Raw genomic sequence first — 27,229 nt, 5'->3', positions numbered from 1 at the left:
TACGCGCAGGTGGAATATCATAAGCTTAAAAAATTGCGAATTTAAGCAATTCTTTTATTCCTCAGACTAAAGATGGAATGATGAAACTCTTGCATTTCAGTTCTTCATTACGTACTCGGAATATAAAGCATTTTCATGTCATTTTTTCATACTTTCCGACGTGAAGGAAAAGATGATGAAAGTACTCAAGAGAAAATCAGACTCTGCTTGGGTGTAGCAATTTTTGTTAACAACGTTATAAAGAAAAAAATATCTAAGATTTTATGTCATGTGAAATAGAAATTGCCACATGACAGAATTAAACTCTTTATATCTATTCAGAGATGAAGAAATCTTTCAGCTAGCGTTATGTCCTGCCATTATTGTGATAATCGAAGCAAAAAAGAAAACTGATGGCACAATGCGATATAATATTCATCGTCGACGAACAATACATTTCGCGATGGTAAGTATTGGACATTGCTAACAAACAGAAGAATCCGTGTGTGAGTTCTCTTTTCCATTTTGTAATTCACTTTGATCGCGACCTCGTAGAGTGCTGTCACCGCAGAGCGATACACATTTCAAACAGAATATCATTAACTTCAAAGACAGTAGCTATGCCTCAGAGACGACGCATTCGTTTGGCTTTTAGCGCACATAGTCGCGCAACGGGTATGACAATGCGCGCGATTCGATATCGACGTTGAAAGAGAATTCCGACGTCCGCCTTTCGTTGGCGGCGCGCTACGCGGACGAGTGATGAGATATGATGAAATTCTTACGCTGCTTCCTCGACGACCGTGGCCAGAAAGAATTCCGTGCTCTTGTCGTTGGAGATGACGACGACGGGATCGAGGGGTGTCTCGTCCTCGTCCTCATTGCTGCCGGAAGCGGTGTTTGTCGGTTCCTCGATTCCAGGAGCCACTAAGGCGGCCGCCCCCAACGCCGTTTCCGCAAACCTTGCCACAGAATACCCACTACGTGATCTTAGTCAAAAGCCTCTAGAAAAGCTTCTACACCTATCATGCACTTCCTTCTTTCCCGTCAGCTTCCAGCATTAACCCGCCGAGTAGCGTATCTACCATGCACAAAGCGACGTCACGCTCTTTAACAGCACCTGTAAGTTCCTGGATGACAGCGTAACGATTTTCCGACAGACTCTCGGATAATTTATGCTTTGCTTCGCGCTTGCTTCGCGCGAAAAAACGGCCGACTCGCAAAATTGCGAAAAACATTGCAATCTTGTTATTAATTTGGGGCATGTTGTATGTGTTACATACAAGATTTACGTAGGTTTACATGCAGATTTTAGAAAAAGTCATTTATATCCAAAACCCATCCGTATCGCGGTTATAAATAAATTCTTTGAAAAATTTCTAGATTTGCATAAATTTTATGAAATTGCACTTAATTGATAAATAAAAGAACTACATATATATACATGATTGGCGTACAATTGTATAGTAACGAGAAGGATTCATTATTTGCTTTACATATAATTTCAATTAAAATCAGAATTTTCCTCTATCTCAATTTACCAGCGAGCTGACGCAAGCACGGTTTCGATTTTATACGCGTCATCGCGCGGGAAGATTGTTAATTATGGTACAACGGGGTGGACCTAAATAAAAGCCCCATGTGTGCACACATAAAGATAGCACCGGGTTAAGATACGCGTGCCGCCGCAACAGGATTCGTGCATTAGATCGCCGGCGTAAATATCAAAATTTCGGTACTGTCTACCGAATTTCAGTCTACGCGATTAACAAAGTCGATAAATGGACAATGCGGCCGGCGCAAATGCATGTTGAGGATTAACCAGGATAGCAGATTATGCCGGATATATTGCACCCAGGAGAGATACCAAAACGCGCTACAAAATTACCAAATTACTGTAAATATCTAAGTTTAATTTATCAATAGCGACCGAACATCACGCCGTCGTGAATGCGATCACAGCCGGAATGAAACCTAAGAGGAATCATTAATTCGCTGAGACAGGTCATCAGCTTTATTAATTAAAAGCGAACGACTAAGCGGGACAACAACGGTGACGCTGTAAATATCACAATTAAAGCTGCGTGTTATGAACTGCACGCTACGATGTAAAATAATAATTAAATCAAATTTAGTTTCACCGACGTCATTTGTCTCGAATTGTACACGTCCAACTAATTAAACGTTCTATTTATCTCCACATTATTGACAGAACTATTATTCCGTAGGGGGCAAAAAAATCAATTAAATTATTACATTTAATCAACATTACCGAAACTAAATATATGCCCCTAATGTGAAATTAGATTTTTCATTTTCTATAGTGCAAGCATTATCGGTAAGTTGACTATTTTAAACTACGAGGCTGCACGAGAGTCGAAGCGACTTATTTGCGTTCGAAAATTTCGGTGGAATTTCGAAATTGTAGAAAGCTGAAAAGGGAGCTATAATCCTCGTTGTCGGCTGTCGCTATATCTAGCCGCATCATATATTCGTATTGAGACCAGCTCCTGGTCGTTATCGTGACCAGACACTCGATAGTGCCACGAAAATACGATTCGATCGGAAAAACTGCGTTGACTAACGATCGCATATTATTCGACGAGAATCATCGAATGCTACGGGCGAAATTTCCGATACCATTTGTGGTATCGTCGTTCAGCCAGTTTGACAACTTGAAGTTCCGAAATATTTTTGAGTGTGTTGAATTTTATGATTTTTCGGTCACCGAATGTACGCATTACCAGCGGGTGACAGCGTTTGACAATTGGCGGAAGATGACTTTGCCCTTTTTGCCCGATTCTTTTAATATTCTCGCGTATCGCGCACTTTTCTGTAATCGAGTTGTGTCGTTTTGAGTTTCGACGAGCAACGCAAACACCTCGACGCGAAGTACATGTGAATCGGAACGTCTGCTCTTAAAATATTTTATATAAATAGCATGTCCATATATTTGTATTGTATAAAAAAATTCTTTATTGGTTTCTCAAGTTTGATGGAATTTGCAAAGTTGATACAGAATCAAAATTTTATCTCGGATTCTGCATTGATCCAAGCAAACTCTTTCAACCCATTTCCATTTTATTTCGCCAACTTTGCTTTTCAAATACCTTTCCAAGTACGTGCTTTCTCTACGTTTAAGTGCTTAAATACTTAAAGATTTTCTGCACTATTCGATGGAAGGAAAGTAAACAAGAGTTTGTTGGAAAGTTTCGTTTACCTTCGCGGCACTCTCATCACGTGGACTCAACTACTTAACGAAGGATTTTCGTATTTTTCCAAAATCTTATTTGGCTAAAGATGTTAGATGTCTACGAATATACATATCTATCAAGTCCCACGGTTCTATATAACTGCTTGCATTAAGAATGTCGCTACTATTTTCGTTTACAGATTAAATCGTCTACTTTGACCGATCTATATGGTTGAATTGACCTTAATAAAACTTTTGCGTATAACTCTTCTACGCTCCCGATATCGAATATATTTATAATTAGGTCAAGAACTATAAAATTCAAAGTACAAATCAATATTGGTTGTTTGAAAAGTCAATAATTTTTATTCATTTACTCTTTTAAAATTGAATAATAATAATTCTTTATATTTTACGTATTAAACGTGGCATTTACAACAAAGAGAGACAACCGTAATATTTTGATTAATAAAGACGAATATTATAATTCTGACATTCAAATTCAATTTACTTCCTAATTCGGCTCATCTGAGCAGTCCTATGAATATACGTATTAATCAATTCTTTCAAAGCAAGCAAGTTTATATTTTTTTGTAAATTTCAAACATACATGAAGCATACCTCTCACGATATGTAATGTTCAACTCGCAAAAGCTTTGACGTCAATTGCATCGCGAAGCGTAAATGAATAACATGTAACAAGACGCGGCCGTACTTGGACAGCGGTGCGAGCCAAAAGAGCGACGATTAAGCCGCGTTGAAGTAGTTGGCTATTCAAGACGAGGCCGGCCTCGTCAGCACGGCGGAAATGAAAGCACGTGCGAGAGCGTGCGAGAAAAGCGAATTATCCAGGGATGCTCGGGACTTAACCCTCGGTCACACCATCTTTCAGCTCGCTCCAGCTGGCGCCAATCTCCGCGACAGATTGTCTCGTTGGAATGCAAGCCTTACGCGGTCGCGAAAATTGAAAAGAATTGTGGAGCACATCGGGCGCGCGACACGCTTCAAGTGGAAGCGGCTTGTTCTCGCGCTTAACACGACCGCGAGAAGGCCGGATAATGCCGCATAAGAAAATGCATGAATAAATTTACCCGCAAGCCGATTTCCAGCGGAACGAATCGCGGGCAACGCGAATCAATCCGTAGTTGTACCATGCTATGGTGGTATACAACAGAATAATATTACACGTTAATATATATATATATATATATATATAGGTATATATATATACAAAACCAAAAGAGGTAGCATATATTATACGTGAGGGGTTGCTCACGTTAAGATTGAAATGCCGAGATTCCATGATTTAACGGATTATTCTGAAAGTAATGTCTACTTGCGCGGTTACGTATTCAACAACCCGAGAAATAGTACCGAAGGACACGAAGCTAAAAATCCAATAATTTATAGACCTGGCTGGCCCGAGGGTCGAGAACGCAATGGTTCAAGGATGCACACGTACACGGTAGAACATGTGTACGTAAAAGGTTTAGAAATCGTACTTTACTGAATTTTTTACGGCATCGCTTGTGTCCTGAGATACGTTGGGCGAATAAAAATATATAAAGCGAATGCGGAATGTATGGGGAACAAGAATATTCCATTCGGCTTGGTTGGTTTATGCAAGATATTGATATGTTGAACTCGGTCAAATTTTAATAATAATATTAAACATATGTCCATGTTTTGCGAAAGAACACTTAACGATATAATTACGCCGAAAGCAGACATCGATACACGTATTTGCATGCGTTACGTACAAAGCAGTACTCGTATCTACAAAAGGTACAGCAAAATACGAATAAACACGAGTTTTCATATATCATATTTTGTACATTTAGAAGAGAGAAAAAGTTTTGTCGAAATACGTGACGTTAAGTCAACGAGATTTTTCGCTTGTGCTTCCAAACTTTTATTATCGCTGACAATTGGTTGTGTGTGACAAAGAGATAATTGCAAAATCGGATAAATTAATAAGGAAAACCTTCGGGAGCAAAATATTGCAGGTATCGATCGTACTTGCTGTAACTTTTATAGCATAAGAAAACCGATTACTAAATATGTGACGAGCAATCTATAACCAAGTACTCACCTGCGCGTGTGTGCGATGTTCTCGATGATGCTTCCCGGTTTTATATCGCCTAAATTCGGTTTTTTGCTAGCACGAGCCCTTCTCGCTCTATTTCGCAGAGCCTGAAACGACCAATTGAAACATTGTAATGCAAATCAATCGAGGAATTATAAACGCAAGACATAAATATATAATATGAATATTTACGTGAAATTCTTGCGGGTAACGCCTGAAATGTATTATCGAACGTTTCTACTCTGGAGTATGACAAAATTTATTTCGATAGTTTCACGAAGGAAAATCTGTGCGCCGATAAGCATTATAATATTTCGCTGCTGATTTAACTGCATCGAAAAGAATTCCGTTTCTCTTGCAAGTTTATGAAAGAGAGTATGTGTTTCCGATATTCACACATTCTTTATGATAACGCCATTGGAAAGTATATTTTCATGCTGTCATTTTTTATAAGAAAAATAGACTCTTTATAATATAATGATATACCCGGGAAATATTTACTTAGTATTTTGGAATATCAATGATAAAATTGTGAATAGATATGATGAATCACTTATGCCATTTAATAAGTAGTTTTATTAGACAGTTTGTACATTGTATGTATTTATACTTACGTTTATTCGCAATATTTCTGAAAAACATTTAGATAATAAAGATAGAATTTACATTATAAACTTGAATCTAGCTTGAATAAAATATAGCAAGCTCTTTTTACTAAAATTTTGCGTTCTTCGATGAATTATTACAGAATCCAATTTGTTAAATGTAAAGTTAAATTCAGAATATTTAATTTACGATTAACACTGATACCTTTAACGATGCATATCAGTTTTGTAAGGAGTGTGAGTTCCATGACATCACGGAGGAATATGACCCGGTAACGTTATATGGAAAACAAAAGGCTGTGTATCAATATTATCACGAAATTTCGCAGATATTATCCGCGTACAATTGCCACAAATATGAAATTAACAATTCAATCCAATCGAAATATCCTATACGCTACGCACGACGGAAATTGTCAGACTAGCCATATTTACGATCAACCACAATATAATCGCAATCACGGTACATTTGTCGTATCTGCGTCCGCAATTAATCCTATAAAATTGCAATAGTTTTATCAGCAATACATCGATTAGAATATACAACATCCGACTAATATCCAAATTGTGCAACTTACAATGAGGTCAGTTACAATTACCTTGCATCATTGATCTAAAAAAAAGGATTGTAATGTGTTTCTGCGGTATTTCATTTCAAAATTTCACGAATTCTTTATTCTCGATTATATTGTGGTCTTGCTTTCTGTAATACGAGGGTAGTCCCAGAAGTACCTGACCTGACGTACAGATAGCGGTTGTTGTTTAAAAAGACTATGGTAGAAAGTACCAACCTTATAAAGCTTAAGTTTGAAGTTTGATGACGCTACGTTGTTTAGTATTTGTTTGGCAGCCATCAATAGTGAACGCTCTCAGTGAATTTGTAAACATGGAAAAAATTGGTCATCGTTATGTGATACAATACTTTTATTTGAAAAGCCTCAGTCCAACCAATATCATAAGCGGATGCCATAAAGCGGAACTAGATTCTACTCTGGGGGAGTCTGCTCCTTTGTTTACAACAGTAAAATATTGGGTGGCAGAGTTTAAACGAGGCCGTATGAGCTGCCAAGACGAACATCGCAGTGGTCGACCAAATGAGGTGACCACGCCAGAAATGGTGAAGAAAATCCACAAAATGGTATTGGATGACCGTCGACTGAAAGTGCGCGAGTTAGCAGACATGGTAGGCATTTCAAAAAGTGCTGTACATCGCATATTGACTGAAAATTTGGACATGAGAAAGCTGTGCGCAAGATGGGTGCCGCGATTGGAACAAAAGCAGCGTCATGAGGATGTTTCAATCGATTATTTGGCGAAGTTTCGCAGCAATAAAGCCAGTTTTTGCGTCGATTCATAACCATGGATGAAACATGGGTCCATCACTTCACATCTGAGACGAAGGAACAGTCAAAACAATGGACCAAGGTAGCTTGATGGCTATTTTGAGGAGCTCGACGATTCCCACTATAAACAGGGTATCGAAGCTATTGAACATCGCTGGGAAAAGTGTATTGAGCTAAGAGGAAACTATGTAGAGAAATAAAGATATTTTTTCCCAAAGTTTTTGTGTTTTCTTTGTTATGTCAGGTACTTCTGGGACTACCCTCGTATATCTCTTATGTTCCTCCAATTTTTATACAACATTTTGTTTCTTTCCACAACTTCCCACTCCCAAAGAAAAAGTAACTTACAAAAATTGCACCGTCTGTAACGAAGACTAGAATTTATTCCAGCGGCATCGCGTCATACACGTGACAATTAAATTACGAAGACAGCAGAACTCGCTTTCACAAGGGTTGCCTTTCATGGCGCAGCCAATTTCACGATCAGTTCACGTTCCTGGATTAATCGCCGAGATGAAAGAGGCGCGAATAAATTTTTGCACTTTTGTAATCGAACAAGAGATAATTCCCTTTGCGTCTTGTCATCGTGCGTGTGCACGTTGATTCAACTACAGAGACAACTATCGATTCTCTTTTGGAGCAGAATCTTTTCAATGCATCGGAAAGCGATTTTTTTTTGTATAATACAAATGCCACGCGAGCGAAAGTTCAAAGCAAATATAATTAAAAAAATTTTATTTTACTTTTTATCAAAAAAGAATTCGATTCTCGGAATAGCAATATCCATCTATCTATCACAATTGCATTTAGGAATACGATTATCAAGTCGCGACTTTTTAAATGCTTTTTTAAAAACTCGTCAGTTTCGGAACTCGTATTAGCGGCAGAGTGCGGTGACGGTTTGTTTCATCTATAAATTCGTTTGACGCGCAATTTCGATTAACCGTATGATCCTATATTTTCCGCTAAACGGTCTGACCTATTAATATCAGCGTTTCTCAACCTCTCCGAGCGAGAGAATTTTTTTTCCTTCGTACACTATATTTCTCACGTGCGCATAAAAAGGTCGTGCAATCTTGTGATAAAAACTTGGATTTAAACAAAAAGATTAATTCCCACGGGTTTTATAGCGCGGAAGCCGAGGAACAAGTACCACGTACGATAACGTGTCGATCACGAAACGCCGATGCCGAGCTATTCCATATGAATGCACAATGCTGAGCGAGATCTCAGAGCAACGCGTCTTTCAACTCGCGTTTGTGAGAAACGCGGGAGAGCTCTAGGATCATACGGATGTCGATCGAATTCGGGCGCCAAGGATCTCTCTCGTTCCGCTGCCTCTTACCTTGAATATATTATAATAGAGGAATACCATGATGATGCAGGGTATGTAGAAGCTGGACAGGCTCGAGTAGATGATAAAATCCGTATTGTAGAACAGACATTGGTCCGGTATCCGGTCGGGGGTGTTATTCAAGCCTAGGACAATCGGGCTGCCGATCGCGGCCGATATCGCCCAGACCAACAGTATCGTCAGCCATACTCTTCTATTGTTCTTGTGCTTCGCGTACTTTATCGGCTGGGTCACCGCTATGTATCTGCAATTCAAATCCGTTTCGCGTGCGTTGCAACTTCCCGCGCACACGGCGGGCATTATATCGCCGTAAAAGCGTCCGCGACCAAATCTCCGCCGGCACTCTCGTCCCCGTGTATCTCGTGCGATTAGTAGCTGCATTTAGCATCGTCGGCATTCAGCCGATTATTATCTCGAAGGGTATCTCCTTCGGAGCGAATCTAGATCGCCGAGAGTAAATCTTAAGCGTGGTAGAATCTCTGGCCGAAACACTCTGAATCAATATCTGTAGATGACGAATGAATGTAATAGCACAACTTTCAACACGGGTCATTTTCAAGTACATTCTTTTAGTTTACTTTCCAGTTTGTGTAATTTACGATACATTATTTCTCTTCATCAGATTGATCTTTCGGAAATCAACTTTAAGATTAGAAAAAGAAGAAGAAGAAGAAGATGCAAACGCTAAACTATCCTTAAACGATTGCAGTCGTTCCCAAAGTTTGGAAGAGATCGCGCAAGACAACTTTAAAGTTGAAAGTTTCTTTGCTGAATTTCCTAAAATATTTTCAACCGGCTTGGCCGGTTCGTTCACGACAATCTCTCATTGCGCATGGGAGATTTTTCCAAGCGGAAAATTGCTTCAGCGTATGATTTGTCTATTTACCTACGTTGCATTTTACGTAACAACAATCGCCGTAGAATCGAATCAGAATTACAATGCACAATACTCGTCACTCGTCTCGTTGGCGAATCAATTTAGTAATCAGTCCCTTGGCAACCGTGTTGTTTGAAAAGAAAGGACATTGCGGTGTAAACGTTACAACTATCCTCATCCATAATTCAACGATACGAAATCACTCAAAAACGTTATTGAACGAATATCGTTCAGGCTGCAATCTATATGCACTTTTTTTCACGATCTCTCTTCAGCTGTGATCTTTTTATCTGCAAGGTACACGATTCTTCATTTACTTAAAAAACTATAGCGGCAAATTAGAGCGTTCCTCCTCACCCTCCCAACTCGCTCCGCCCTCTAACCGATATATATCCGATTCTCTTATCAGCGGACCGCATTCCAAGTACCGACATGGGCTTTTGCCCGTGTGCTATTCGAAGCACGTAAACCGGTAAAATCAGCCTATCCCACTTTTCCTGATTTTCAAACTTCCCCGATAATCATCGCGGCCCTTTCCCGACAAGAATGGCAGAAAGCCAAGCGCGCACATTCGGATTTCCAACTGCCGGAATTTAACGAAGAACGTGGAAAATCGCGCCGAAATTCGAATCGAGGCATAGTTTATTTACATAAAAAATTGAGCAAAATCCTGCCATTTCAGGAAACAGTACGCTGCATAATGTACTTTTATTTTCCACATGTTTTACATAGATATGTTTATTGTGTATAAAACAATATTTTTGAATATCGTCTGCGTGGTTTCATAATTAATGTGTCAAGAATGATTTCGACGAACTCTAAATTTGCCTTCGGCAAATTACACCTCGCAGGCGTAAAATATCAGATATTGGAAAGAAGAACATCGAGATATTCACTTAATAAAGTTCTGAGCAATATTTCGAGGTCGAACTTTTTGAAGCTTTTGCGAGCAAACGAGAAATGTTTACCTGTCTATGGAAATAGCCACGAGGTTGAATATGGAGCTGGTACTGCAAGTCACATCCATTGCGATGTAAAAGTCACAAACAAATCCAGGCAGACTCCAAGATCCGTTCACCTGCAGAAACACAAATGAAATGGAATTAATTTCGAAATGAAGACATCTCTTTCAATTATTACAGCCTTGTACTAATAAAGATCTGTATTCCTTCCGTTGCCTGCTAAATTTGTCTTTGTTCGGAACAAACCGTTGTATTATCGACGTGATCGTTGAAGCATTTTATTAAATAAAAGTAAGTAAATACAGGAAATATTATCATTTATCAAATAGATAAAGAGATATTTATTGATTCTCTCTGCGATACCATCGTATCTCTCATTACAAGTGTTATCATTTATTCAGCGTATATTTGTATTTTCTGTACACCGTAATCACATGATTCAAAATGACATTTAATAGAATTTTTAACGTCAAGACTCAATCATGAAATATATTAATTACCACTTTATCGCGATATACATTAAATGATGAGAAGAAAGTATATTGCGTTCGATGTCATTTAGCGATATTTGATAAATTGATAAATGTGTTTAACTTCAATTAACGTAGTAAATCTCTGTGAAACAATGTGCAACATTAATAACGAACTTAAAAGTAGGCAGCGGAACGTGTAAACCGCGACAGATCTCACCGCTTAATACCGGACGACTGCACACTTTCAAAGTCGGCGTCACTGCAGGAGCTTTCTAATACAGTGCCGATAATGCCTTGTACGGCCAATTCAGCGCATTCTCGCGTGCTTCTCAAAAGCGCTCGCGTCCAATACATCTTTCCTCGCATATATGGAAATAATCTCGATCGAAAATCGTGTGCGCGTCCGCGCGCGAGCGTGAAACGATCGCACGTTGCACGCGATTTCGCACATCGTCGGGCAAGCATTGTCCGCGATCGCCTGCGAAATCAAACGAGAATTAGCCGTAAATTTTCAAACGGACATCCCGATCGATGCCGATTATTTATTTCCGTTGTTTCCATCGCGCGTTTTACTCTCGAAATGCAACGAGACGAAAGGAAACGCGCACCCCGAGCGGTAAGATGCTCCGATATTTCTGCTCGGAGTTTTCTCAGGTTGCTTGTACACTTCCGACCGGCTATGCACACGGTAGCAAGAGCAAATCTACTTTCGAAGCGGCATAAGACGAGAGAGGTGAGATGCCTATTTGTGCGCCTGTACTCTTGTTGACGGATAAGCTACCAACGCGAAAGTAACCGATACATCGTCACTCTATTTTGCGCGATGGCTACATTTCCTTTTCCTGCAAAATAACTCGCGCGATTTTGCTCGCGGCAACTGGTTGCAAATTTCATTTTGCGTCCCGAACACTCGTATCGGTCTTGTCCATCTCTCTCTCTCTCTCTCTCTCTCTCTCTCTCTCCTCTCTCTCTCTCTCTCTCTCTCTCTCTCTCTCACTCTCTTTCTTTCTCTACGTGATTCTTTTTTTGACATCATTTCTTTGACAAGATCACCGCCGGGTTGCGTTGGGAATTCGTATAATCTACTCTCAGTCTTTCCCTCTCACACCCTCGCACGTACGAAAATCGACGAGTTCGTGGCAGAAGCACGTGCGTAGAAAATTATATCTCGACAGTCTTGACGCTTGCTTCGCGAGAAATCCGTCAAAAATTCATGTCTCTGACGTGATATGATCGTGCAGAGTTGTGTTCGTCTTTCCCGCGAGCAAAGTGTACTTAGCCTATTTAATATATATTTTTTACATATACTTTAATCACGCTTGTCTACATTATCAGCGTTACGTTTGTGAGGAAAAATATAGTTTCCCAAATGCAATCACGTCCAAAGAATTACCTTTGTGTGTAATGTACAATTACTTTGATCTCTCAAGTATTTTTAACGCGTCCGTAGAGACGAAACACGCGGGCGAAAGATCAAAATCCAAACTTCGAGCGGAGAACAGAGGAATTTAATTCGGAGAGTTTAAATATGTGCAATCTGTACACGCGATGTCGTCTCTTATATTTCCTCCCTCTCCTTCGCCGGAAAAAGTGGCGGAAAAGTGGTACGGCCACGTTATGCTGCCGCGGCGTACACGAAGCAGGAAATTTTCACTTCTGTAACTCTCGGTTATATATGCGGCGCACAGGCTGCACAACTCGCACACACACACACACGGTAAACACACACACGCGCATGTGAATACGAAATAATATTCGAAGTATACAGGGCGTTATACATTAGTACGAGGTCTAACATATATGTATTCTCCCACATGCCATAATACACGCATGAATCGCAGCTATTGCATGGTCTAAGCTGAGCGCAGCTCATTAGCTTCGTTTTCATCGGTTTCCCGATAAATTTGAATAATCTACTTGCGCGTGTATATTTTATGACATTGCTAACTTCGTTATCTCAGCATCGCACGTCCGCACCCTTTATTAGATCTCGCGTCAAATAAATAAATATTGATAGTAAGTCGTAATAACATGTTGTGCAGCTTGACATACTCGACGCTTCCGTCTTTCATCCCGTTAATTCCTTGATCCTGTGTGTCACAAAGTATCCATAATGAATAAAGAGAGTGTACGTGTTCTTTGTATACACATACAAAGCATGCGTGCACAAAGCGTGTAAAATTATTTGTAAACTAAAAATTATGTACACAAAATATCAATGTTCATTTATCGATGCTTGTTAATGCCAGCCATGGTGCTTGTATCACTTTTAAACACCATCCAATACATTACGGCAATTTGAATTAATTGAAATAATAATTTCATCATTTATTTCATGGCAAGGTTTCATGGCGATAACGTTTTCCATTATATCATTATCGGTAATGTTTAGATAATTAGTAACTGACCATTTGCTACAAACTTACTCTTTCACTTCACTGTTTCTGCTACATTTAAATTATTACGTCCGCGATCAGTTATTGGTCACTGTTCCGCTCGATATACTTGTACGTTTAGAAGATCGAAAATAACAAAAATCGATTATTTAACGGGTCAGTGTGTATGTCGTGACGAAAATGTGTGACGATTCAATATATCCGACGTGCGTAATTCATCTCGAAAGCGTGTCACAAATTATCGGCAATCTGTGCCGCGCTACTTTGCGTTTAAAACTAGCGCGAACTGAATTTCCAATAACGTTCGTGGCGGCGTACAACGAAGTAATTATTATCGTCCTTCGCCGTAACTTCACTTGTTACACGCCCTATCGGAGCGTTACACCAGTTTACAGTGGCTTTCACGATAAAAGCGTATGCGCGCACGCGCGAGCGCGCATTTCCATCTAAGATCGACGGAATTCCTGCGTGTTTTTAAGCGAGCGTGGCTTTGCATTCCATTGCAATCGTGTCCAGAATTGGCTCCCGACGGATCTACGCGATAAGCGAATGGCGTTTATGAATGAATAAGACTTGTGTTTATCAGCGTGTTAGAGTTTCAATGACGAAAGGGTCAGCCGCATACGATGCCGTGTCGCGAATTACGAGCGAGCTCAGCTAAATTTATTCGTCGATACATTTCTCGTCACCTTACGCTATTTACTATGAATTACTTACTATTTACTATGAATTATATTTAATTATGCGAATAATTGCAAATCTTCGGGCTAGCCGCTTTTGACTTTATATTAACAAAATCCTGTCCTCTCATCTCTAGCGTGCATTTTCATAAAGCATGGGTCTATAATTAAATTTATAGGATAAAACATTAGAAGAAAAGAGAGGAATTCAATTGCCTCAAGCATCGTAAATTATTATTTGAGGGTATATAAGCTTCATTATAGGTTAATGAATATAAAAGGCACAGTCCTTTTCCTGCTGAAAATTATATTCTCGAGAAAGATAAGAAAGATGTGTTTTTTATCGGGAAGCTCTCTTCCCGCGTAAAACAACGTGTCGAGGTACGTTTCCTATAGAATGCAGCTATGTATGCAAGACGACGATAATGGTGTCTCGGGGGACGTTTCACATTTCTCATTACCGCATTAGATCGAAACAAGCTTTACTCGGCTCTATTGTATGCGTAGAAAATGTCACCCTGCATCCCTAGTGGTATCATTAACTTTTACAAATTCCGACCGGATCCCCGAGGTATAGTTAAAAAGAACTCAAATAGATGTAGAAGCTAAAAATTCAGCTGGGATATTGCAGCGCGCGATGTCAAGATTGTATCTATTTAGAACGTGCAATTTTCTTCTTAATGTATATTAGTAATAATAGCGGACCACACAGAGCGGCAGGATTATCAGTTGAGAGGTAGTACACTTACGTCCTGATTTTCCAGGAAGATCAGATCCACGTGTCTTTCGTATTTTGTGGATAAGTCCAGTAAAATTAAAGTCAGTTGCAAGTAAGAGCAAAAATGTGGCTGCCGAGTGAATATACGACGTCGGACACACACATGTGAAATGCAGATTCGCAAAAGAGACAGAAAGACTCCTTCAGGAAACTTAGGAAATTTCGTCACACCCACGATGTGTGTCAGTTTTTGCGCAGGTGGCGATAAAAAAGATACGGCGAATCTAACGGGGTTCCTTCTCGCACCAGCAAGAACTTCTCAGCAGCCTCGAATTTTACTTCAGCGAGTTCGCGAAGTTGAAGCCCGCCTCTCCGTCCTCCCGGTTTTTTTTTCATTACACATTTACGAAAGTATTTGCGGCTTCGTCAGCGCGAAGTTTTACCAGTTTGCAACTTTGTCCGCCGTCGACGCCACATCCACTTGAGCATTTGAAATGCGAGAGTCTCCGTATACAGTTGCTTTTGTGTCGACGGCGATCGGTTGAACTTATCAGCAACGCGACGACCATTTCGAGGGAGCGTGTTTCTTTGAAACGCGTAGCCGGTTGACATAATAAATTTCCGATGGCACGCTATCAATTAGGCCCGCCGGCATTTAAATCCCAAGCATGGCCAGACCGCCGGATGTCGCAGTGTGTCCTCGTCCGAAGTTGAACCGCGGCCAAGATGTCAATGGAGCATCTAGGCCAAAGTAATTTAAGTGCATTTTGTCCGTTCGGTATGTCAAAATCGCTCGTCCACGCTGCCGCCACAGAGTTTACGCGAGATTCATCGCTTTTAAGTTCGTACTTTATGTCGCATCAAACGTAATAAGAGCGTAGCGCACTGTTGCAGAAAAATTCTGCAAAATGCAAATTTTTCTCCGTTAACGTCAGTTTTAATTAAACGCGTCTGTCTCCCAACAAGTCGCTGTGTGTGATGCATAACATTACTCATAATGTAGAATAATATTTAGAATGATGTGAACAACATTTTTAACAGCTCCCAACAATTTTCGATGGATGTCACAATGGAAATATCACATCGGGGAAAACAGAGGAAGCGTACAATAAATATAAATATGTAAAAGAAATGTATTTATCACCGCACAAATTATTTCATATATTTCGTTACGTTGTTACACTCTGACAAATTACACTGGGCAGTCCCATCAAGTGAAACGCATAAAATTTCCATTCTTTTTCCGAGCGCGCATTTTTATAGTGCTGTAAACGTTGTTGTGAACGTAACGAAGTTGACTTTCCGAATAAATCGTTTCCGTGTTATGCAAATAAGCCACTCGATGTTTTCCAAATAAATTGTTTTCTCGTGTAAAACAAATTGGTCGCATCAGTCGCTCGAAACGTGCGTATTTTTCTAAATTGCATAAATATTCACCAGTAATTCCTATCGATTCGCACTATTTTCGCATATCACATGATGTTAATTACTATATGTATGTATATAACGTGGTAACAACTTTATACGTGTATGTTACGTGACAGCAATTTTACTTGAAAATCAGGCGAATGCGGCAATCAAGCCGCACAGCTCGTACGAAGATGGAGATTATAGCAATGTTAAAACGCGAACAGTTTCGCGTGAGTTGCTGCGGCGAAATAGATGCGTGCGTCTCGTTAATTATACCGCTTGTCGGGCGTAATCGTTAACCAAGCGTCTATTTAGGAAACACGTTGCTGGTGAGAATCGTTTCTTGATAAGGAGAGATAGGCAGCCGGCTCTCGCTCGGCGAGATGATACTTGGTTAAACATATTGTTGGCAACTCCAGGAAGGAGCGAGTATCGCGATGTCGCAATTATTACGTCCGTCAGAAATTATATATGATGTTTGCGCGCTGGCGCCTCAGCCAGGCAGGAAAACGTCGCGCGGAGGCAAACATATCGACGTTTTAATCGACTCGACGAGGTATTAATGACGAGCGAAGAATTACTTCCACCCAAGACGAGACCATCTATCGACGATAATTGTCTTGCTTGCTTGCTGCAGAAAGAATTGTGAAATATCACGTTAGAATTATAGTCGCCCGATGACGTTGTGCCATTGTAAACGGAATTGTTGCAGCATCTCATCGGGATTCTTCATCGCGGCGTTGTAGTATTCGCTGTACGAGATGACAGATCTGTCGCGAGAGAGCGAATGTGTAGACGCCGTACAAAGTGGAGTAGTGGACAATAATAGATGGTTCGCAATGGCGCACGACGGATAATAGGACATTAAGCCGCACAAGATGCTCGTGATGAGTACAACAGACGGCGATCCGCACTCACGGGTCTGGTATCAATTTGGCAGGTATTAATTAACGATGTCCTCAGTGGGCTTCCAGCTGGATCTCGGTGGCTGGTAATCGCTAGAGCAAGACGCCGCGGCGAGATGGAAATTGCGACGGGTACTTGGCAGAAAGAGAGGGGCGGATTTATCACGCATCGCGTCGTCGTACATTCGCTTTAATGCACTCGATATAATGTACTCGATCGCCGTACATAACGCGATCGACCGACAGAATATATATATAGAGCACTCACCATACAGAGAATGCACGGGACATGAAGGACACGGACGAGGTACTCGACCAAAGTTGAGCGCCAATGTCGAGCGGACAATGCTTCTGTTAATTTTCCACGAGCTACGTAAGCGAAGAACCTGCGTCCCTCCCAAGTTCAAATCTTGTCTAGGTGTAGGTAGACCGAGAACTCGATCACCTGTCGATCCTTCATTCCGCGATGTACGACGAGAGGAACGTGTTTCATAATATTTTAATTCAACTAAGTTTCTCGTTGATGTCAGGTCAGACGAACAAACGGCTTTTCTGCTCTCCCTTTCTTTACAAGCGACTCGATTGTGACGCGTCTGCTACCTCCTGGTGTTCCAAGTTTATCGGGTTTTTAATGCAAGAGCTTCATACGCAATTCTCGCTCGTTGAATAGTCAAAGTTCGTATAGCGGGATTTACGAGCAACATAATATATAGGAAGTGCGCGAATTATTTGTATGTATACATGCAATATGTCGTGGATGCGCATTGTGCGTAGATGCGAGTGATTGATTTCAACCGGTATATGGAGTCGACTACCAAATTAGTTTGCATTGATCCTACGTACGTTGATGAACATTAGGATGGCTTATCGCGATTTGACGGATTATTCCGAAAATGCAATTAATTCCAGCAGCCGAGAGTGTCGTGCTTCCGAGTGCTTAAAATCTGCCGTTGGAAGAGCCGCGCCGGAAAAATCAATAACACCTTCTAGCAAATTACGCTTCTAGCAAATTACGCTCGACACACACACACCTCGGGTAGGGGGGGGGAGGGGAGGAGAGAAAAGAAAAAAAATCGGAAATCCGTTCCCGCTACGGCGCGAAAATCTCATCGGGATGCAAAAAACGTGTAATGCAAAACAGACATACGTTTCGTGCTGCTCGCGAGAGCTGACCCGGCCGGGGCGCGGCGCCGCGACGAAGCGCCGTCACGTGGGGAAATAATAGCAAACGCTAAAACGACGAGAGAGATGGATGATGCGCGACACGCGCCGAAGGCAATACAGTTTTCCAGTGACCGTATTTTCTGTCGACGTCGCGGCTATCATATCGAGCGTTTAAATGGGTAACGGCGTTCCCATTAATTCCCGTATCGAGCGGCTGCAGTATTCGAAGCGCGATTCACCTCTTGTAATTCAATGATGCGGCGGCGATGAGTGAGTGGGCGGTGGAGGAAGGAGGCCGAAAGGATGCGACGACACGGAGGTTGTTGGGAAAATTGATTTGGGATTGATATAATCACCAAAGTTAGACTGATGGATAGAGGTGCCGAGGGATGCGCTAAGCGACGACGGAGGCGATGGAGGCGGCGGAGGGTGTTGGAACGAGCGAAAGAGGAGCGTCGAATCAAACGCGAAAAGCGATAGGGAGTGTGAGAATCTGTCCTAGGCGGATGGGATCTCTTCGTGCGAGCATTTCAGGAATCAATCGGGGGCGTAGGCGGTTTGTACGAGGAGACCGCGAGGAAAGCAAGGGAGATGGCATCGCCAAGGCCGAATTGGTCGTCCGCGTGAACGGATGATCGATCGAGGATGATCGAAGTTACGCTTTGGCTTCTCGATCTTACTGCTCGGCAAATTAATTGCGTTCGGGGCTGTCGGCGGCTGACGACTGACAGGTGTTTCGAAAGGGACGCGCCGTGCTTTCTCTTTCTCTTTCTCGTCACTCATTTCTCGCTCGGTGTTGTCGGCGACCTTAAAGCTCGCCGGCGTGCTTTACTCAGCTTGATGACACGCTTTAAATCGTCCAAAGATATTTTCGCGAGATCTAACAAAGTAGTTTTTTTCAGATGAACGAGGAGCATGCTCAACCGTTGGAAACGAAAGAGAAGCACAGATGCGATTGCGCTTGAAACTCGATATTCATTGTATCGGTAAACAGAAAAGTGTAAAATGATGCTGTGTAAATAATGTATATACCGCATAATTTCGTATAACATGACCAGATATTTTACAAAGAGGAACGAGAAAATGAAAAAAATGGAATTTTGACTCCAATATCGTAGCCGCAATATGGCTATTGTATATATTAAAATCGGTTCTCTGTATGCATAGCTATATTCTGTTAAAACCTCTAAAATGTAAATAAAAAAATTCCTTCCATATTTCATATTAAATATTGGAGACTTGAATAAGTTCTCGCTGTTTTTTCGTGAAAATGAATGCTTTATTTAAAAAAATTAGTAAAGAACATGTCATTGTAAGTATTGTCCATCGCTAGCCACTACTTTCTCCCACCTTTCTGGCAGCATACGAATACCATGTCGAAAGAACGACTCATCTTTTGAGGTTATCCACGAATCGACCCATTTTTTGGCATTCTTCATAAGAATGGAAGTGCTGCTCAGCCAGGCCATGAGTCATCGATCGGAACAAGTGGTCAATCGAAAGGAGCAATGTCCGGTGAATACTGCGGGTGGGGTAGAACTTCCGATTTGAGCGTTTCCAAGTAGGTTTTGACCGGTTTTGCAACATGTGGCCGAGCTTGTCATGCTGCAAAATTACTTTGTCGTGTCTTTCCTCGTATTGCGGCCGTTTTTCCTTCAATGCTCGGCTCAAACGCATCAACTGTAGTCGATAGCGATCTCCCGTGATGGTTTCGTTGGGTTTGAGGAGCTCATAATATACTACACCCAGCTGATCCCACCAAATACAGAGCATGAGCTTGGAACCATGGATATTCGGCTTTGCCGTCGATGTTGATGCATGGCCGGGCTTACCCCACGATTTTCTACGCTTCGGGTTATCGTAGTGTATCCACTTTTCATCGCCAGTCACGGTACGATGCAAAAAACCTTTCCTTTTCTGCCGTTGGAGCAGCTGTTCACAAGTGAAAAACCGCCGTTCGACGTCTCTCGGCTTCAATTCGTACGGCACCCAATTTCCTTGCTTTTGAATCATTCCTAATGCTTTTAAACATTTGGCAACTGTTGTGTGATCAACTCCTAATGATTCTGCAAGTTCATTTTGCGTCTGACATGGGTCTTCATCGAGTAATGCTTCCAATTCTTCGTCGTCAAACTTTTTCGGTGCACCAGAGCGTTCTTTATCTTCAACATCAAAATCATTATTTTTAAACCGTCTAAACCAATCTCTGCATGTTGTTTCCGACAGAGCATGGTCGCCGTAAGTCTCCACAAGAATTCTATGTGCTTCAGCTGCAGATTTTTTTTGAAAAAGTAATGCAGTAAAGTTCCCCGCAAATACTCTTTTTTTAGCACGAAATTCGACATGTTTAACGCTATGAAGAAATATGTTGTTTATCTTCGGCGGAATAACATATACTGTCACTTCGAGTCTAATGGTGGAGCTTCACGATGAAGTTGGCTGTAGTATTGCTTGATGCAAAAAGGCTAAGATAACACCATCTGTCGGGAAACAGCGAGAACTTATTCAAGTCCCCAATAAAAAAACCACAAATGCGATTGTAGGTTGCTTTTTATTTTGTTTTACAGAAATTGCCTTGAAGAAATTATCTTATTTTACAGAAATAGAAGCATATATTGCGTCTAATGTTAATAATATCTTATTTCATATTACACTTTTATTTTGCGATTTTATGTTACGAGGATTCACACAAACATTCCAGACATAATTTATGATGACTCCATTCTAGTTTATTGAAGTAAATGCCGAAAGATACTTTCCATGTCATCCACGTTATTCACAACGAAATTCGCAAAAATAGACGTCCACGGCTGAAAACTTAATTAATATGTCTCGCTAGCGCCCCCGTCCAGGAATAATGGAACCTTATTGGAAAAAAATCACGAAGGAACAGCAGTTCTTACGACATTACAAGAGCAATCAACGGCCCGCCAAGGGTGATCGTTATTACAGCCAGAAATTCTGAGGCTGACATTAAAAATCCATTAAGCAGAATGATGGTGAATTTTTTACCCGCAATTCGGTGACCTTTCGCTGACGAGCGCCGAAAGCTGTACGAGATGAGGTTTCGAGATTAAAGTAATCTTTGCCAACGATTCTTATTGTGAGCCAATAGGATGTGTCGGATTTCTCGTCTGTTGCGCGACTACTTACTTCTCCGTAGACGACTATCCAACGTTCGATACTTTTCAAACCGGGGAGAGAGAGAGAGAGAGAGAGAGAGAGAGAGAGAGAGAGAGAGAGAGAGAGAGAGAGAGAGAAGGAGGGTAGGAGTTAGGAAGCAGTCTACCAAGATACTCGCGAATTAAATTGCTGATCCGATAACGGCTGAACGAGTGGATGTACTAACGATTTTCGTGTCGCCGAAAGTGATACCAGTGTGCCAATCCAAAGGCCCGGAAAAGGGTACCATAAATTTATCAACACACACACACACACACACACACACACACACACATCAGATACTCTGTCAATTCTATCTAATCAAAATTGGGTTCGCACGAATTTCCTGAAAAGTTTTATGTCGCGAACAAAGCGTGATGGCGCTCAAAGGAGAATAAATTTGATAAAATATTACACGAAAATACTGAAGCAAAGAAAAGATGAAAAGTACACGAATATCAGAATAATTTTTTTTTTCAGAAAACATAAAGAAGCGTTTAATTGTATTAAACTCGCTTCACGATTCCTGTATTCCTCACCGAGCACGAGACTGATCCAACTCAAATGCTATTTTGTTGATTGTTCAGCGCAGCCGCGGCTTAATTTGGTTTTGACGTCAAGTTTATCACGCGGACCATTCTACGCGAAACGACTCTTTCGATTCAGCGCGTACTCGACGAATGGAAACTTTGCCAAGGGCTGTTGGCTATAGGTAGGTAACAGTAAAATATGTAGAGCGCTTAAACGGCGATACTCCGGCGGTCGGAAGATATTTCGGGCACACACACACACACCAGCCCGCGAAAGCGCGCGTACAGGAGTAAATATCGTTCCTATTGAAAATTGCACGATGCAAACGGCGAGACGAGCTCGAAACGATGGCGGCCGTTAAACTCGCGGCGGTTAAAGCTGTCAAGAGCACCGCTAATTCTGCGACGACGTTGAATCGTGCATGTGTGTCGCGGCAATCGTGCGGGCGCGACGCTGCAGCGATCAGCCGCCGGCCGCCGATGTTAATTATGCGGAATGGCTTCGCCGAGTCAAGTTCGCGCTACACGTAGATCACGCTTAAGTCGGGTTCATTTGCTCAATGTATCGTCTGGAGATATTTCACGGGAGTAGAAACGATATTCAAGCGCTTTAAAGAAGAGCTTCGTGACATCACCCCCTTCGTAACGTTGCTCGCGACAAGTGAAGACTTCCGCTTCTCGGCCTTCCTCGGTATCGAGTAAGATAAAGTTCTGCCTGGCGCCTACCATATTTCGCATCTACCGCGCGGTAAAAGTGCCCTTGAATCTTCGCGCTAATGAGTGCGATAACTACGGAGAGTAATTCGAATAATTGCGCGACGCACGGCCCTTTCTGCGGGCGACATCGTGGTGCACGGGTGACGGATCGGGCCAACTCCGGGACTCGGACATGTAGTTAGGACTCAGACGGGATCGGATTAAATTTACCTATCCACCTAGCAGCACGTGGTAAAGCGAGAAGAGTAGGCGGGTGGCAGTAGTTCGTGCTGTAGACGACTGGAAACGTCGAGAGCTGGGGGTTAACTTGGCGCAAATTTAGACGGTCACGAAGCTCTCGCATAGTTCAGCAGCGCGCTGCTGGACTGCCATTATTACCGACCACGGAAATTTGTGCCGGTCCGTTCGGTATAGATTGCCGATATCACTGGGACTTGATAAGCCATCGCGGTGGAGATGGCGTATAATCGACAACGCGATTGGTGGTGTAGAATTTTGCCTCGTCACGCCGTGGGTAGCCAGATTGACTTGGAAGTTTCGCTATGCTAGTTAATGCGACAACTTGCCCCTTGTTGCTCCCGCACATCGTAAGAGTTTGCGCGTTATCAAAAGCTTCTCTTCTTCCGGGCAAGGCAAGGCAACGCCTGCACCGGTCCGATGCGCGTCGAAGTTTCATGATGGAAATTTATAATTACGGAACTGCCGATATTCTCGAAAAAGCGACCGCGACAAGGGCAATCTTCCGCCGAAATTGCCGATATATGTAATAATTAGATAATAATGTCACGTCCATTGTACTTACAATACTCTATTATTCATTGTCATTACAATACATCAATATCGTGCTATCAATTATTAACAATACAGTACACTGATATTATATGATTAATTTACATCAAAACTGCGTGTGAGTTTTTGGCTCGTATTTCATATTTTTTCACACGAGATATTTAAATATCGTGCTAGACAGATACGCCGGTCGAGTTCCGCGAGTTTCGCCTGCCGTTCCTATCGCCGAATAATGAGTTTCGCAATCAAATCGGTCGAAAGTGGATATTGGGCTAGCTGTTCGTGAGCTGTAGACCTCAGTATTCCGGATTGTGCTCTTTCGGCGGGTAGAAAGAGGTATATGCCGAGCTATAATCTCTACCTTGGCGCCATGGAAAGCGCAAAATTAAGGTAATCTCCGTACGTACGCGGCAGTTTGTGTCGAACGTGCGCTTTAGTTGCTAAAGCTGCCAGCTGGCAAGCGCCAGTTTAATGTATATAATTTTCAGAGGCTCTTCCAGTTGTTTAGCCGCTCCTACCGCTTTATCCCGCCTCTCTCCCTTTGCCCTTTTTCTTTTTATTTTTAATTCCAGCTAAACCCGACGCTCACATTTGATTACACCGCTGCAAAGATGGGGCTGGCCGTTTCCTCGATAATTTGAATTTCGCCCTCTGTGGTAAACCGTGCATTCAAAACGCGGAACAATGGGGCCGCGCATTGACAGAAATTTCTCTCTTGGCTTGCCAGTTAATTCGACGTTAATTTTCCGCGCGGTCTCTGTACTACAATTTTCCATACTGTACAAAGTGCGATGCAACAGACACAATAATTGAATTCGAAGGAAATGATGCATCTCCTCCGGATATTGCAACTGATCGGAGAGAGTGATGAGAGAATTGAAACTTGGAAGAATTAAATATCATTCTAAGTAAAGTTACAATCTCGCGCATGGGCACACACACACATCGAGATGAAATTCTCGTCCAGAGAAGAAAAACTTTGTTAAAAAAAAGAAAAAAGTTTCACTTCAACTTCCCCGTATTTACAAGCATAGAAAAGTTGCAAAGTTAGGTCGAAGTTCCAAGATCTAAAAGTCCCGATACCCTCAGCGACATTATTTTAGATATTACGCCTAGGTATAGCTTTAGCTCTCTATAGTGGAAGAATTTTCATTTAAACTTTACGCCGGACATATAAATATGCAAAACAAAAATCTTTCATTTTTATAAATTTACCGTCACCCTACTCCTCCTGTTGTTCCTTTTCCACTTCAGCAAGAGGCAATTTCCAATAACACGCAGCCGTTCGCTATATCGTGCCCAGTATGTGCGGTAATTTAAGGTTTTAATAACATCTTTCCCCGCTCCCTTCGACAAACTTTAAATCTACCTTTTTTCCCTTTTTAAGTATAAAGTGCAGCCAACGGAGGTGGGTTGAAGGGGGAATGGGGAGAGCGTTGAACACATTATTACAGAGAGGAACTCTAAAAGGAAGACACAAATTCATCCAGCGCACTTGGCGAGAGCCTGTCGATACGTTTTGTCTCTAGACTGCGAAGCGTGATAATATCGTAAGGCCGACGTGTGATTAAATAATACACACGTAGTGTAGACTAAGTAGTGTAGTGTAATGTAGTGTAGAAATAAGACTAAGTAATGTAGTGTAGAAATAAGACACACGTAGTGAGACGATCGTTAACGATAGAGACCTTTGTCAGGCGAAGCGACAGCTCGGGGATCCTCATTTGCCTGTGCCAGGGCGGACTATGCCGCTACGTCGACGTGGATGTCGTGGATGTGCATTCGTACGAGGCGGCAGAATATCGAACGGTCACAATCCTTTTTGACGCTGCGAGAGCATTACTCGTGAATAATTCGAGAATTATGCCGCGGCCCCCCTTCCTTCTTCATACATCTTCAGTTGCGCCTTCCGTTCGCCAACGAAGAATTCCGATGTCGTCGTCGTCGTCGGAGGAGGAACGAGTCGCCGAAGACGGCGGCTGCTTAAGAATTCTCTTCATCATGCGCGAATAGATCGCCTTGATACGTATATATGCATCGCGCATTCCACTTTCCGCGAAGCTACGTAAGATACTTTGGTCTGATTACGGAGGTTCCCGGCGTGCTGAAATTTGATGCGCATACTGAAGGCATTGGTGCATGCCTTTGGGTTAAAGTACTTGTTTGTTAGCAAACTCCTTCAAGAGAGTCGGCTGTTGAGTTTCTTAGCGGGCTACACAATTAGCCAGGCGGTTTTTCCAACACGCGGCAGAACTGCAGACTCGAAGGCGTCGTAGCGTCAGTTTCTGCTGAACGTATCGATCAGCCTCGGCTCAAGACTCTTTTTCAACTGCGACGGATATTTCGGTGATATTCAACGCACGTCGACCTGTATCAGCCGCGCATCGCGCAAGTCGCGAGTGGAAATTACAGTCAAGTTCCGCGCGGGGAAGGATCGGCGATTTGTCAACGGAAACAAAGTTGCGCGCTGCATGCTCAGTTTATTCCACAAAGATGCAGTAAGACGAAGTCGTGCTCGCTTCCCAAGTAATTGTCGAGGACACCGCGTAAACGGTGCGACGTAGCACCGTTCGTCCTCTCAACTCGAAACGGGTTATGAGAAACCACCCCTTAGGGATTCCTCGATCCTGCGTAATCAGTGGATTCAAATCAAACACTGTACAAGGTAACCAGTGAATACAGAGCGTACGCTCCGCCGAACGTGCAATACACAATCGTGCGATTGTGTATTGCACGTGATGCAATCTCCCTCTCTTGTTTACTTAGCACCAGTTATTTAGACAAAACGCCAGGAGTATCAACGGTATGTTTGAGCAGACAATTATATTGGGCGGAATCTTGGTAATAACGCACATATATCAAATAACGACGTTATTTGATATATGCGTTATGCGTTGGTTATCGCGAAGATTTGAACGTTGGGAATTGAGTTTTTTTTTCTGCGACATTTTGCGCTTATACTCGAGAGATGCATATCTTCGTTAATAAACGTTCATTTATTTTATTCACGTAACAGTGCGAAGAGACGAGTAACCTTTTCTAGCTGTATTTGGAGAGTCGTTATCGGAGAACTCGCAGAACAGTAGCTCGTCTTGTAGTGCGTTTCAACGGAGACATCTTCGCAATGTATATTTCAGCATTTATGGCACCGAGCACCGTCTGTTAAATAATGCACTGTCGGTTGAAGTTTCAGCGTGACAGCGCAAATAGCTTAAGCTTCTACTCGAGCGCTCCTGTTAACATCGCGCGATAATAACCGAGCATGGAACATTTTTAACGATCTTGTTAAACGTTGCAGCGTACAAAATTTATCAATATCCGTTATTCTCTTTCCGCGAGCGCGACTCCCATTAATGTTCCATTAATAAGATAATTGCTTGATTTTTATAATGCGATATAAATATTTGTGTCTTTTATATTATTTATGTAATCTCGCAAAATAATCATCGGCTAACGAAACATCATAAGCGAGCTTTTTGTTATTTTCTTCCAAACTGTGTTGAGGGAAGATTATAAAATAAAACTCGTACGTGTAATTTCTGGAGAATAAAGTTTAGATGCTTTATTAATTTACGAGTTATATCTGGTTTCACGCAAAATACATCGCGACAAAGACGCTTTCGCTGTACAAATTTCGAATTAATTTGCTTTGTCATAATCTGCTTTGTCCAATAAAGTTTACCCATAAAATTAATTCCCGACGGGCTTAATGGAATACGCTCGATTTTAGCACTAGTATTAGTCGTAAATCGGACAAATCGATAAATTGAACAGGATTCAATGCGAATGCTCGACTTCACTACAAAGATCACTTAAGCTTTGTCTGACGCATCAATTTCCACTTTCATCAAACTAGTTCCGTTGAAACTTCCTTCGATGACTCGAC

At 41.8% G+C, this 27,229-nt stretch overlaps 1 protein-coding gene across 3 annotated transcripts in view; it reads right to left on the bottom strand.

Annotated features, from left to right (window-relative positions):
- The window catches only part of Dop2R (dopamine D2-like receptor), a 185,833-nt gene that overhangs the window by 3,626 nt on the left and 154,978 nt on the right, over positions 1-27,229 (bottom strand). For 2 of the 3 annotated variants that reach the window (XM_025298089.1, XM_025298091.1), the window contains exons 2-5: positions 10,406-10,515; positions 8,552-8,804; positions 5,265-5,365; positions 765-959 (exon numbers count right to left, since the gene is read on the bottom strand). In XM_025298089.1, coding sequence (XP_025153874.1) covers positions 765-959; positions 5,265-5,365; positions 8,552-8,804; positions 10,406-10,515 — 659 coding nt within the window. The remainder of the gene's footprint in view (positions 1-764; positions 960-5,264; positions 5,366-8,551; positions 8,805-10,405; positions 10,516-27,229) is intronic. The other variant, XM_025298092.1, reaches the window with a different exon arrangement.

The sequence above is a fragment of the Harpegnathos saltator genome, unplaced genomic scaffold, assembly GCF_003227715.2.
Source record: "Harpegnathos saltator strain DR-91 unplaced genomic scaffold, Hsal_v8.6 scaffold203, whole genome shotgun sequence".
NCBI lineage: Eukaryota > Metazoa > Arthropoda > Insecta > Hymenoptera > Formicidae > Harpegnathos > Harpegnathos saltator.
This window is presented reverse-complemented; position numbering and strand designations above follow the sequence as displayed.